The sequence below is a fragment of the Danio aesculapii genome, chromosome 12 (assembly GCF_903798145.1).
Source record: "Danio aesculapii chromosome 12, fDanAes4.1, whole genome shotgun sequence".
Classification (NCBI taxonomy): Eukaryota; Metazoa; Chordata; class Actinopteri; order Cypriniformes; family Danionidae; genus Danio; species Danio aesculapii.
Window position 1 is genome coordinate 50838625 of NC_079446.1, and position 14902 is coordinate 50853526.

General features: G+C 36.2%; 1 protein-coding gene across 1 annotated transcript; it reads left to right on the forward strand.

Moving 5' to 3' along the window:
• Positions 1-1374: 1374 nt before the first annotated feature.
• On the forward strand, positions 1375-9981 carry zgc:92749 (Elongation of very long chain fatty acids protein 6-like). Its single transcript, XM_056469449.1, has 4 exons — positions 1375-1576; positions 5688-5819; positions 6249-6400; positions 9309-9981. The coding sequence occupies exons 1-4, from the start codon at positions 1497-1499 to the stop codon at positions 9743-9745; spliced, it is 801 nt and encodes a 266-aa protein (XP_056325424.1). The 5' UTR covers positions 1375-1496; the 3' UTR covers positions 9746-9981.
• Positions 9982-14902: the final 4921 nt, after the last annotated feature.

The window sequence follows — 14902 nt, forward strand, 5'->3', positions numbered from 1 at the left end:
TCGCTCCATTGAGTGCATTGAGTCTGACATTGCATCGCTAAGTGATGCAATCTCAGCTTGCATCATAAAGGCTGCAGCCAGATACTATTGCCATTAATTACTCACTACACTTGTTCCAAACCTGTTTGAGTTTCTTTTTTCTGTTGAACACAAAAGAAGATGTTTAGAAAAATGTTGGAATGCTGCAGCCATTGACTTCCATAGTATTTTTAACTCAAACTTTGGAGGTCAGTGGCCGTTTTATTTTTCAAACTCAACAAAACACGAGTCAATGATCACAGAGTTTCAGTTTTGTGTGAACTGTCCCTTTAAGTATATCTACTTGTCTGTTTTTTTTAATCTACACTTATGATCTCCAAGATTGCACACTTTTTTCTTTATTCTGTATTGATGCAAAGTAATATGCACCAGCTTATTACAAACACATGCATATCGCAACATATTTGAAAACATAAGTCAGAAAGAGTATATAAAAGTTCCTGTGTAGTGCTTAGAAATATAATGTACTATTAAAATAATTTGATTAAATCTCATGAAGACAGGCCTTGAAATACAGTAGCTCCTCCCCTATATACAGCCAATAGTGTGCTGTGTTTTCTCACAGCTCTGCCAGTGAGAGTGTTTGATTGAGCTCAAGTGCATCAAAAGCTAATGAGAAGAAGGGGCGGGGCATGTCAGATACTAGAGAGCATTTGATTGGTCAGAAGGAGAACCTGAAGTATGAGGTGACGTCAAAAAAATCAATTTAGGCGTAAATTGTAGATGGGATACAGCTTTGGATACTCCCATCAGGATAGCAGGATTTTTGTGACACTGTAGACAATAATTACTTGTAATTAATATGAAATGTATTTACATTATTGTGAGGGTTGGCTTTAAGATTGGGGTGGGGGTAGACATTAATAAAATAAAATTCATAGGTAATTTAATAAATAATACAAATAATTCTTGTAAAACTTCCAGCTGCAGCTGTATCTCTTCTAAGAACAAAAGCAGGAGTGACAAACAGCAAGCTTTGGGCGTTCATATCCACTTGATATCTTCTAAATGTGAATATTGTCACTGTTTTGGAAGACATTAGATTATAGATCAAACTAACAGACTGATACTAACATATAAAAAAATTTATTTTGATTTCATGGGGCCAGTATCCACGTAGGAAGGTATGAACAGTTGCCAGCGGTAATTACTTTCACATAATGCTTCATGATTGTACGCTTTCTTATTATCTCTGAAATAAAATGTCAAAACCTTTGCTCATGAATATTAATCAGCTAATAAATAATGCACCATCCCTCAGAGCCCTTGATTATGATTGGCCGGCGCTGCGCAGTGACTCCTCCCTCTGCCGCTGATTGACCGGTTCTGAGCTGTGACTCCTCCCTCCGCTGCATCTCATCGTGAAGTTGAGCAGGAGTTTCTCTTCATCGATCTTCTGTCAGAAACCCTTCATCTGTTCATCTTTTATTTCATTTCTTTATTTATTCCCGGTGATCATGAACGGTTCCCTGTCCGCCTTCGCATTTGAGCGGCAGTTTGATGAACGCGGCGCGCTCCTGTGGTTCCAGCAGAACTGGTGAGTCGAGTTTCAGGAAATGATTCACTGATTCTTTTGAACTCCGATTCGAGTCTGCAAACGTTTTTATTTATTTTCTTTTTTTCTATCTCTATTTTCTCCTGCTTAATCCTGCTTGTTAGGGCATGTAAAATAATTTTGTTATATAATGAAGTACGGGACTAAACATGCTCATTCTTGTCAATAAAGCATAAAGATAGTCAGGGAACCTGCATGGAGAAATGAACAGTGTTAGGAAATTACTATATCACAAGCTTAATATATTGTTTTAATTAATAAATGTGTTACTTTTTAAAGAAAGTAATGGGAATGTATATGTTATTTTTCCGTTTTTAACCCTTTAACTGCCTGCTTTACCAAATGGTTGACCATATATTGACTATTTTTAATAATGGTTTACACACACAGCATTGTTGGTTCACAGAAAATCAAATAAACATAATCCTACTGCACCAATACACTTGATTTTGGTTTAATTGTAAAATGCAACAATAACAAAACATGTTAAATGAGAATCTGAAATGTTTTATGGCATACTTCAAAAAATAAAAGACGATTTAGTATTCAAAACTGTTTTATTTTGACTTTTTTAAATAAATTGGTCTTACACTTCATATTTTCAGTTTTTTCATAGTATATGTATTTATTCCAATACTTTTACCATAAACCGACATGTCTACCATTCGGTACAGGCTGATATTTTAGAAATTATGGGATGTGTTGAAAAAAAAATGCATTAAGTGTGTTAACTAGAAAGATTAGGAGTTAAAGGCTTAAGATCGTAATTAATTACTTTTTTCATCCCAGAAAATCATTAGAATAGACGAATCTTTTGACTTATAATGTCATATACAGTACATAAGACAATATAACGCTTATCATTATATGTATGACATATGTTATTATATTATATAACATATGTATTATAAACTATACATATATTAAATGTAAAATAATTGTCTTGTTTTCAGAAATAAAAAGGTAAAATTAAGGGAGTTTTTCATTAAAACAAGCAAAATAATCTGACTATGGGGTGAGTAAAATATTATGATTTAAAAAGGTAAACAAGGTTAATTTGCTTACCACATTGGCAGATTATTTTACATTGCAAGTTTTTAATACTTTATTTTAATGCATATCTCACGTAATCAGTAATGAGTTACGCCCTTTTAACTCAGTTTTTATTTTTTTTATTTATTGCATTTTTAATTAATTTAAATTTAAAATTAATCCTAATCTTATTTAATTTTGTTTTAAAAAGTATGTTTATGTTATTTTTCTGTTTTTAAGGAATACGAATAAGATAATAAATTACTTTTTACCCCAAAAAAATCATAAGAAAAGACAAATATTTTGACTTATAATGTCACGTGCAGTACATAAGACAGTTTAATGCTCATTATTATATGTTTTAAATGGGTATTGTGATATATATGTCGTAAAAATGCGTAAAGTAACACTTGAATCATAAAGTCAGGGACAGCATCGCAAAAAATACATTTCGTACTTAGAGTTTTTGTCGTGTTTCTAGTCCAAATATCTAAAAATTCTTAAATTAAGAAGCATTTTCTAGACAAGTAAAATAAAAAATTGTTTTCAGAAATAAAAAAGTTAAAATTAAGTGAATTATTTATTAAAACAAGCTAAATAATCTGACAATAGGGTGAGTCAAATGTTTTTAATGGAAAACAAGTTTAATTTGCTTTCCCCATTGGAAGATTATTTAGCTTGTTGTCATTAGGAAAAAAATTATGATTTCTGAAAACAAAACAATATTATGATCCTGTCTATTAAATGCTTCTTGATTTAATTATTTACAGATATTTGGACAAGAAACAAGCCAAAAACTCCTAAATAAGTAAAGGATTTTTTAAAATTCATCAAGTTCACCCAGAAATTTTAATTCTGTCATTATTTGTTGATCTTCAGCTTGTAACAAACCTGCTTGACTCCTTTCTTTTGATGAACAAGCAATAAAATAATGTAAAAAAGATAAAAAATGCAAATGCAATTTAAAAATAGTTCTTTAGTATGCTTTATGTTTATATATGTGCTGTCAATATTTATATGCACAGTGCTTATTTATATATAAAATGTAAATACAAACTTTTATTTTGGATGTGATTAATTACTTGCAATGAATTGTTTGATATTAATAATATATTCCTGCATTCTTCAGTATATTCATATTTTGTGTTCAACAGGAGAAACTAATGCATAAATTCACTTGAATGTGAGTAGATTTTCATGTGAGCTGTCCATTTAAGGCGGTTTGTAGTGTGGTTTATTTGCTATAAACACTCCCTTCTCATTAAAGTGAAGCAATAAAATCATGACCTTTGACCTTTTACGCATGAATATCACAATACGGCATTAACAAACACTACACACCGGATGCACATCAATGAATGTGCTTTGTGAATGTGGCCTTATGAAACCATCAGATGATGTTAATGTAGGTTTATGATCCTGTAATTGATCGATGGATGTGTGTGATTAGATCAGGTTCACGTGAAGGACGGCAGACGTTTGCTCACCTTTGACCTCTCGGGCGATTGTGACATCAAAATATTTATTTGCCGGTTCAGATCAGGACAGAGATGTTATGCATTTAGGTGAACTTCAGCTTTTTCATTAACTTTATTTTTGATTAATGAACTATTGATTTTTATTTATTTATGTTTATTTATTTTTATATAATTTTATCTATTTTTATTTAAATTTTATTTACATTTTTAAGGTACTTTAAATTACCACATTTATTTATTTGTTTATTTATTTTAATAATTTATTTATTTGTTTATTTATTTTTCTTTTATTCCATTTTTTATTAATTTATTTATTATTATTTTTGCATATTTTGTATTTACTCTGAAGTACACAGGGCCCAAGAGTAAATTATGATTGCGTTTCAGCAGATATTTGTTTGGCACATTCATTTTGTTATATGTTGTACATTTATTGTATTATATTTATTTTATTTGAAGGCCCTTTGGATTACCTCATTTATTTATTTGTTTGTTTATTTTATTTTATTTTGCTTTATCCTGTTTTATTTGAAGGCACTTTGAATGATCAAAGTGTTAATACGTTAAGATAAATACGTTAATTCCTTCATTAATTAAATTATTTATTTATTTATTTATTTATTTATTTATTTATTTATTTGTTTATTTATTTTTCTTTTATTCCATTTTTTATTAATTTATTTAACTCTTATTTATACATATTGTCACGATCACATAGGACTACAAATCTGCCGGTTAATGGACTAGAGATCCCAGTCATGCAGCACACATACTCACCTGCTCCAAGTTACCATTGATTAGACACTCACAGCTGAAGCTGCTTTTGGACTGATTACACAGACTATATATACACACCTCTAAAACACACACATTGCTGAGTCTTGTTATCTGTTTAGTGACATTACAATGCATTTCATTTGTCTTGCTTTGCTGTGTTTTGATCCGTGCCTTGATTGTTTTAAGTTGTCTGCTGCTTAACTTGTGAACATCTGCCTGTTATTTTGACTATGACTATGTATACATCTGTTTGCTCCTGTGTTGATCGTTGCTTGCCCGACCATCCTGTTAATAAAACCCTGCATTTGGATCCTCACCTCCGTTGTCAGTGTCACATCCCCGTTACACATATTTTATTTTTACTTTAAAGTACACAGGGCCCAAGAGTAAATTATTATTGTGTTTATTATTAGATATTTGTTTGGCACATTCATTTTGGTATATGTTTTACATTTATTTTATTTTATTAAGGCACTTTGAATTACCTTATTTATTTTATTCTGCTTTATTGTATCTTATTTGAAGGTACTTTGAATGATCAAATCCATAAATTGATTTATTCCTTAATTAATTAATTAACTTGTTTGTTTATTTTTCTTTTATTCCATTTTTTATTAATTAATTTTAATATTATTTATACATATTTTGTATTTACTTTAAAGTACAGAGGGCCTAAGAGTAAATAATGACTGCATTTTAGCAGATATTTGTGCGGGGCATGTATTTTGTTATATATTTTACATTTATTTAATGCACTTTGTAACCCCACAGGGCCTAAAGTGACCGATGTTATTGCTGTGTTTCAGGGGATATTCGTTTGTCCTGTCCGGCACGTATGCGGTGCTCATATTTCTGGGCCACATGTTTATGAAGGACAGACAGAAACTGGACCTGCGGGCGCCGCTGGTGCTCTGGTCAATGAGTCTCGCTGTATTCAGGTGAAATATCTGATAAACACACACCTACATCTCACAGATCAGACATATTACTCACACTAGCTATCATTTTAGCACATATTCAATATTGGGGATGTTTTAATCCACTCTGGGCTGATTTTGAGGCTTCATTTGGCCTCATCTTTCTCCGTGTTTCAGCAAATGTGATGATTTTTGCAGATTTTGACATATATTTTGGGAAAATGCTTTGAAATTTAAAAAAACTCAATACACTCTGTTCAGATTGACTCTCCTTTGGTGATGTTGGTGCTGTTTTTGCCCCACTGACTTCCATTTTATTCACATTTATTGACTGCAAAGCCTCATGACAGCAGATAATCATGCATTCTTGACTGATGTTGGTTCCTGAAATGGTGCAATCTGTCCTTTTTACTGTTGATCAGGTCAAACATCAGATTGTGTGTGTTTCAGTATTGTGGGCGCGCTGCGGACCGGCTGGTACATGTTCAGTGTGGTGTGGTCAGAGGGTTTCCGGCGGTCGGTGTGTGATACTGACTTCTACAGCGCTCCGGTCAGCAAGTTCTGGGCGTTCGCTTTTGCGATCAGTAAAGCACCGGAGCTCGGTAATAAAACACTCAATACTAATCAATATATACATGATCTGTTCCCTTACTTATCTTACTCGAAGTTGACCTATTCTGCACCTTTTTACAAGCTGTAAAGTAGGTCTGGGATGTCTCTAGAGTGTGTAGTGAAGTTTGAGCTCAGAATAGTTCACAGATGATGTCCTCCAGCTCTCTGAAACTCACCCTTTCAGCCTGTGATCCTAATTGTGGTGTTTTGGTGACTGTCGCTTTAAATGCAAATGAGATTGTCCTCTTTCAGAAGAGGGCGGAGCTACAGATGGCTGTGCGTCAGCATAGTGACAGATGTAAAACAACAGTGTGTGTGTTGTCAGTGCTGGTCAGGTGTGCATGTGTGCTTCAGTGTGAGTGTGTGCTTCATGCTTCTGTCAGTCTATGTCGCTCCTGTCTCTGTTCATCTAAAACTCCACATCTATAATCCTCTTAGTCTATGCTGACATTATCTTCAGCAGCTCAAACACTCTAATGGCTAATGGACAGACGGCTGCTTCTCACTCAGGGCTGCTGTTTATGCTAATGAGATGGAGACTAGTGGGCGGGGCTTTCCCTCTCTGATGACACCTACAAAGGGAGAATGTCAATCAAAGTGTTTCTGCAGACTGTTATATTTCCCTAGTGAGAGCAACAGAGCAAGGACCCTTTCACAGTATTTCCTATTTTTATTGTGGGAAAAGTCTAATTTATTTTAGTTAGGCTGAAATTAAAGTAGTTTCTAAATTTTTTCAACATTTTTTAAGATTAATTTTTTTATTATTAGTGTAACCCCGCCGGTCCTACACCATTCAACCCGTTCTAAGCTGGTACCGAACCGGCGACCTTCCGCATGGGAGTTGGTTACTCTAACAAGGAGGCTAAAGACCATGCCCTCTAGCGTCTGTCGCTAGAGCACCTTTAGAGGTCAGAGGAGTGAGGTTTACCTGCACAGCACTTACTAGCTGGCCTCCGTTACATTAGCTCCCTCAAGAAATTATTTTGTTTTGACTGGCTCCACAACACTACACTGTTATACAATGACTTGCCTAATTACCCTAACTTTACCCTAATTACCCTAGTGAAGCCTTTAAATGTCACTTTAAGCTGAATACTAGTGTCTTGAAGAATATCTAGTCTAATATTATTTACTGTCATCATGGTGAAGAGAAAATAAATCAGTTATTAAAAGTATTATGTTTACAAAATGTGTTTAAAATCTTTTTATTGTGCTTTACATGTACTTCATTCATTCATTTGACGTTTTATGATAATGTTGAGGTGTAGTGTGGCTCTGTTCAGTGAATAGCTGCGTCTCAAGTCTTTCCAGTGTCTTTATCGCATTCCCTGTTTGCATTCTCATGACACCCGTTTAAAGATTGCAGGCATGATAACATACCAGGCAAACGGATCAGATGTGCATTTGTAGCTTGATGCACTGAAAAGCATCTGCTAAATGTAAGAAGGTCTCTGGTTCGAGTCCCGGCTGGGTCAGTTGGTGTTCCTGTGTGGAGTTTGCATGTTCTCCCCGTCTTGGCGTGGGTTTCCTCTGAGAGTGCCAGTTTCCCCCACAGTCCAAACACATGCGCTATAGGGGAACTGATCAACTAAATTGGCTGTAGTGTATTAGTGTATTAGTGTGTGTGAGAGAGAATGAGTGTGTATGGGTGTTTCCCAGTACTGGGTTGCAGCTGGAAGGGCATCCGCTGCGTAAAACATATGCTAGTTGGCGGTTCATTCCGCTGTGGCAACCCCTGATCAGAGACTAAGCCACAGGAAAGTGAATGAATGAAAGAAAATATTAAGTGATCTTATCAGAATTAAAGAATTAAAGTAGTTTAATTTCTATTTTCTACCATATATTCTACCCAACACTGCACACAACTAAACTGCTAAAGTAAACTAAAATGGGAAATATAATAATAATAATAATAATAATATTCCTCTAGCAACTGTTACTAAATAAGCCTCCCCACATTAAAAACAATCTACAGTAATTTTACTAAATACTATAGTGCTTTTGAACCATGATGAAGTTAATATTAATAAATCCTCCACATACTGTAGTATTAAATATAGTGAACATAAACTCTAAAAAATACTGTAGTATACTTTAGTTTTACTACAGTAAACCCCATAAAGTTGTAGTTTACTGTAGTTGTTTTGTTACCATAGCAACCGTAGAACCACCACAACAGATCAATTTCTGTAATTGTTGTGTTACCATAGCAACTGTAGAATCACCTCAACAGATCAATTTCTCTTGTATTACCATAGCAACTATAGAATCACCACCACACAGATCAATTACTATAATTGATGCGCTACCATAGCAACCGTAGAATCACCGCAACAGATAAATTACTGTAGTTGTTGTGTTACCATAGCAACCGTAGAATAACCACAACAGATCAATTACTATAGTTGTTGTGTTACCATAGCAACTGAAGAATCACCACAACAGATCAATTACTGTAATTGTTGTGTTACCATAGCAACCGTAGAATCACCACAACAGATCAATTACGGTTGTGTTACCATAGCAACCGTAGAATCACCACAACAGATCAGTTATTATAGTTGATGCGTTACCATAGCAACTGCAGAATCACCACAACAGATCAATCACTGTAGTTGTTGTGTTACCATAGCAACTGTAGAATTACCACAACAGATCAATTACGGTTGTGTTACCATAGCAATCGTAGAATCACCACAACAGATCAGTTGTTATAGTTGATGCATTACTATAGCAACTGTGGAATCACCACAACAGATCAATTATGGTTGTGTTACCACAGCAACTGTAGAATCACCACAACAGATCAATTCAAGTGCTTCACTACAGTATGCCTCAAAAACACTCTAGTATTAACTTGAAATGACTTTAAACGTACAGTTTTTTTCTCTCCTGCAGGTGACACAGTGTTTGTGGTGTTGCGTAAGCAGCGTCTGATCTTCCTGCACTGGTATCATCACATCACTGTCCTGCTGTACTCCTGGTTCTCGTATAAGGATCACGTGGCCGGCGGCGGCTGGTTTATGAGCATGAACTTCACCGTCCACGCGTTCATGTACTCCTACTACACGGCTAAAGCTGCCGGCGTCCGCGTGCCCAGAGCCTTTGCCATGCTCATCACCGTCCTACAGATCTCGCAGATGGTGGCCGGTCTGACCGTCCTGGGTCTTGTCTACAGCTGGAAACACCAGGAACACTGCAAATCCACCGACAACAACATCATCTTCGGATCCGCCATGTACTTCAGCTACCTGCTGCTCTTCTGCGGCTTCTTCTACCAGTCCTACATCAGACGCTCAGATGGAGGACAGCAGAGGAGAATCAAGAGAGACTGAGAGAAAACACTGCCCTCATATTTGTTCATGCTCACACACTGGAAAGAAATGCAAGTTTCACACAATTGCTTCATGATGTTCCGATACAAATCCATTAATTTAACTTAATCTTTTTACAAATTTAAGTGGATTGAACATAAAACTATTTAGTTGCAAACTAAATGTATTTTAAATAAGTAAAGTCATTTTGAGGGCATATTTGTTCAGATGCTTGCATTAAAGCAGGGATTACCAAACTTTTCAGTCCATGACCCCTAAAATAACAATGTGTTTTATGCGCAGCAAGTGTGTGTGTGTGTGTGTGTGTGTGTGTGTGTGAGAGAGAGACTCTTAAAAGTATGGTAAGACAGAGCTTGTAGTGTGTATAGCTGGTCTTTCTGGTTTGGGTTTATCTGGTTAACTGTCAGCTGTGTGATTTACTTTTCATGGAGGCAGTAATGCTGAAACACCTGATGGACAACACACACACACACACACACACACACACACTGCGGACTCCAAACTCATCTTGTGGTGTTATCGAGCCATACGCTTCATATTTCATGTAAGATCTACTCTTTTTTAAGAACTTTACCAAGACCAACAAGCAAGAATAAGTTAGTAGTATAGTAATATACCCAGCAGGCACACAACATCATAAGATTTAAATATTAGTCTAGATTTAGATCATGACATCAGGTGACCAAAATTCAATGTCTAGTCAGTGTCTAGGGACAACATTATTTTGACGTCCTATAGCGACGTTAATATTTGGTTGATTTTAGGTTGTGTTGGAAAGGGACCAAAATCCAACGTTGAGCCAACATATTAAACCAGCCTTTAACCAAATGTCAAATACTGACATCTATTCATCAAGTATGGCAACCAAAATCCAACGTCAGATTAACGTCAGAGTGGTAATGTTTACACAATGTCAAGCTGTAACATCATTACACATTGATATTTGGTTGATTTTTAGGTTGGACATTGACGTCTGCCTAACGTTGGGTTCTGAAATCAACCCGATTTTTATTTACAAACTTAATGCAACGTCGGATTTGGGAAACACTAAATCAACAAACTATGTTTGTAACGATGCAACTTGCGACCTTAGGTCGCAAGTTGCATCGTTACAAACATAGTTTGTTGATTTAGTGTTTCCCAAATCCGTCGTTCCAACGAACATTCACAAACTGCGTTGCAAACTTGTACGCTTGCAACTACACCTCTGGAGCTGTAGTTAGAAACTTAGTTCCTGGCTGTGTTCTATTCCCAGTTATCCCCCCTATGCCCTATTCATTTAGAACATTCTGACATTTAAACTTGGAATGATTTAATAAAGCATTAAGGTCGTCTCTCTTAGGTCTAATTTGCTTTCAAAGTATTTCTACAGTTCAGTTTTAGCGATCTTCATGTTTACCGCTCCATTCACAGTGCACTATGAAATCATTGATGTCATTTTGAACACAGCCATGGCTCATGATGAAAGCTATAGGTGACCTATTATTGAAAAGCAGAGTTTATGTTACATCTCCAAAGCTTGTGAAAACAAAACACACAGCATACGCTAATGCTTTTCATTTATAGTGGGCTATTTATTAAGTATCTGTACTGTATATGACATGGGCCTGCTGGGTAGAACATTTCTGCAGTGGTTTACATGTGTCAAATGGTAAAAGTAGACTTTTACAACAAATAAACAATATCCTACTTAATAATAATCATCATCATCATATTTAATATTATTATTAAAGTAGGATTTTTTTTCATTTCCTAATAAATATTAAATTTCATTTCTTATTAAATCATTATTTATTTATATGATTTATATATGATATTAGAATACCTGTTAGCTTTTGTAAGTGATTGTATGTTGTAGAATAGACTATGTAATGTTCTCAATAATATTTTTAAAGGAAACACAGGCCCTATATGTGCTGTTTACATATATTTCAATTAATATGGAAAGCGAGCATGTTTTTATCAAAATATTGGATTTTGTTTAATGCATATGCGTGTAAAACAATATAATTAGCACAAATAAAGGATGGGGTTCTTCTCTAAAGAAGTAGTTCCTCCACCCCGTTTAGAGCATCATTATGGGTGCACCCCTTGTAGATCAGCTAATACCAGCCAACCAGCTTAGGCTTGTTTAAGCAGTTTTTTCCAGCAGGGATGTTGCTAGTTTTGTGCTGAACAATTCATCTGTGCATGTCATTAAGAAAAAAATGACCCAATTGATTGACAGCTGCACGTATTAACATGTCCCGGTAGTCACGTGTATAATCATATAAACAAGACCAGACGAGCGCAAAGCAGCCGGGAATAAAAGGCCTGTTCAGTTTGCTAGGATCATCAATCATCATCAAACATGATCAAGAGTGAGTTTCACATGTTTAACATGTTTTAATACAGAGCATGTGTGTAATGAATTACAGCGATTCACTTCAGCTTTACTTCATCAGCACAGCCGCGTGTCAGAACTATTATAAAGGAAGACGCTTCAATCGCGGTTTGTGGACGTTAAATCAGGTTTATTCTGTACATTAACATAACAGATATCCATACAGCAGTGGAGATTAACCTGTATCCTGTCACATATGCGTGCAAAAAGAGTGCAAAGCTAAACACGCTCTGTCTGTCTTTCTGTGTGTGTGTGTGTGTGTGTGTGTGCGCACGTGAACTTTGTAACGACATTGTGTGACTCATCAATGCAACTGCATATCAAATCCTCATTGGTAAAGTTCTTACTGCAGTATTTCTCACAAACGCTAGGTGAAATCTTCTTCATGTCTGTCTGTTGTCTGACGCAGCCGAGGAAGGAGATTAAGGCACGCTGAAAGGCACGTTGAAACGGTGGGAGGGGAGGACTAGCCTTAAAGGCGCAGTACAGCAAAACCGCCACCCAGTGCAAAAATGTATAAATAGAATCTTATAAAAGGTAGAATAAATAATCTGATGGGTGTTTTGAGCTGAAACTTTACACACACATTCTGGAGACACAAAAGACTCATATTAAATCTGAAAAAAGGGGAAACCTATGTGCTCTTTAAATGTGCTACTCGACTGTTAGAAAAGTGCGTTCCATCAAAGACTATAGCTGTGTCTCATTTCAGAGGCTGCATCCACTTCAAAGGTGAGCCCTTCGAAGTCCACACAGGCAGAACCAAGCGTTTTGAAATGAGACGATCTAGCCTACAGAGGACAGATCTCGTCACCTAGCAACCGTAAGAGTTAATAACCGTAAGAGTCTGTTAATAGTGATTTAAAAGTGATTTTAAAACTTATTTTAAGAGATCTGAGGGAAAAACAAGGTTTACAGATGCTGGAAATGTATTTCCTTAGATCAATACATGGACACATAAACATGTGAACTGTCTATAAAATCACTCTCTAGTCAGACATGTCATACTCGGTTTGTTTTTAACGTGTTTAGATATCCAAGTAAAATAAACCTAATTCATACATTTAATCCAGAGTTTTCTTTTAAAAGCGTCCTGCCGTTATCAGCGCGCAATGAATCTGGGGACGTTATGCGGGAAACGAAGGACACATTTTGAGACTGCGTTTGAAGGAGCTTTCCAATTTCTTTGAATGCATCCTTCGGAGGATGCAGCCTCTGAAATGAGACACAGCTTATAGAATACACAAGACATGTCACTTGTATTTTTTTGAATGGGAAAAAGTGTAACTGTCAATATAGCGAATAAGGCCCGCCTTCTAGTACAGGAGCCAATCATCAATCACTATAGACTGATGATACTCCGGAGCAGGGGCTCAGACCAGAAGAGAGTTTCTGCAGATTTTGTGTGATTTGGATGTTTAGAAATAAAACTAAAGGGGCAGTTTTTGTTGAATTTTATTGGTGATTCCTAATATGAAATTTAATCGTAAGCTTGGCTAGCAGTTTTAGAGAATTTGATGTTTCCTCATTCAGACAGAATGCCCAGACAGAGGGACGTTTCAAAGATGGCCGCCGAGTGAAATGACTTGCCTTAAATGGACTTTGGTTCTATACAGTATGAATTTTAGTAGTATGAATGGAACTCAGATGTACTACATCCGTCATTTTGTAATCATCATGTGACCTACCCAAGTCAGTTGAGTCGTTTTACTCCTATTCATAAATTCTCTCATGGTGCATCATGGGAGAGCAAAGCCTCCATCCGATGCGCACTTCAGAATCTCATCAGAAGTAGTAAGTCATCGTATACTGTTTCGAATTCTATTTATTCAGACACACTACTTGGCTCGCATACTGATTTTTGCGTACTATATAGTATGAAAGTATGCGATTTCGGGCGCAGCTTAGGTCTGTCTGAGGTATTGGGCGTGGCTAACATACTTAACCACGCCCCTTCCAGCTGTCAGTTTTTACATCGCTATGACAACAAACAAATGGTGAGGACTCTCCCCAAACCCTTTTCCCAATCTTTCTGAATGAAACGCCTACTTTACTACATCCATCAGCCACGCCCACTGTTTTCTCATGTAATATTTTGTTTCTCTAGGAACTGCGTCACAATACGAAAAAGAAAACTGTCACAGCTTCTTGTTCATGTGGACTTTTAACACACGACAATCAAAGAAAACACTTGCAGTTACAAACAACAGCAGCAAATTAAGAAAAGACCCTCATCAGTTTAAATTAATCTTACTGACTGATATTAAAGTGATGTTTACACCTGCATTTTGAAATCTCTGCAACAGCTGGAGGTTTGTAGTCCACAGCATGTTACTGCAATGTTTACAGTGCTGGGCCTATACTTCCGGGTTTCTTCCCACCGCAGGTTCTTTATAATGGCGGCTGCGTGAAATAAGCGTATAAGCAAATCCCAATCAGGTCCGTCATGTTTTAGGGTCCCCTTGAAACATTTCTCTTGTGCTCCGGCCACCGCACAGGTGGATGTTGCTAGATCAGATACGTTGCGACCGAAAGTTAACAAGAATTATTTATGTTAATAATTAAATTGCTCATTAATGGTATTTTATTAACACATCTACCCAAAGCTTAAAGCTGCGGTCACACTGGGCTTTGTGTGTGCGAAATTCTGTCGTGCGGCGCTGCGAAAAGGGGCGGGATTAAACAAGCTTATTAGACATTAAAAAAAGCGAGCAATTGCTCCATGTTTTACATTTTTGCCCAGAGAAGTCCTGTTTTGATCCTCGATTGGTCTC

Coding starts and splice junctions, on each gene's coding strand:
- zgc:92749 (XM_056469449.1), top strand. CDS start 1,497: ATGAACGGTTCCCTGTCCGCCTTCGCATTTGAGCGGCAGTTTGATGAA. Junction 5,820..6,248: donor ATGAGTCTCGCTGTATTCAG/GTGAAATATCTG, acceptor TGTGTGTTTCAG/TATTGTGGGCGCGCTGCGGA. Junction 6,401..9,308: donor CAGTAAAGCACCGGAGCTCG/GTAATAAAACAC, acceptor TCTCTCCTGCAG/GTGACACAGTGTTTGTGGTG.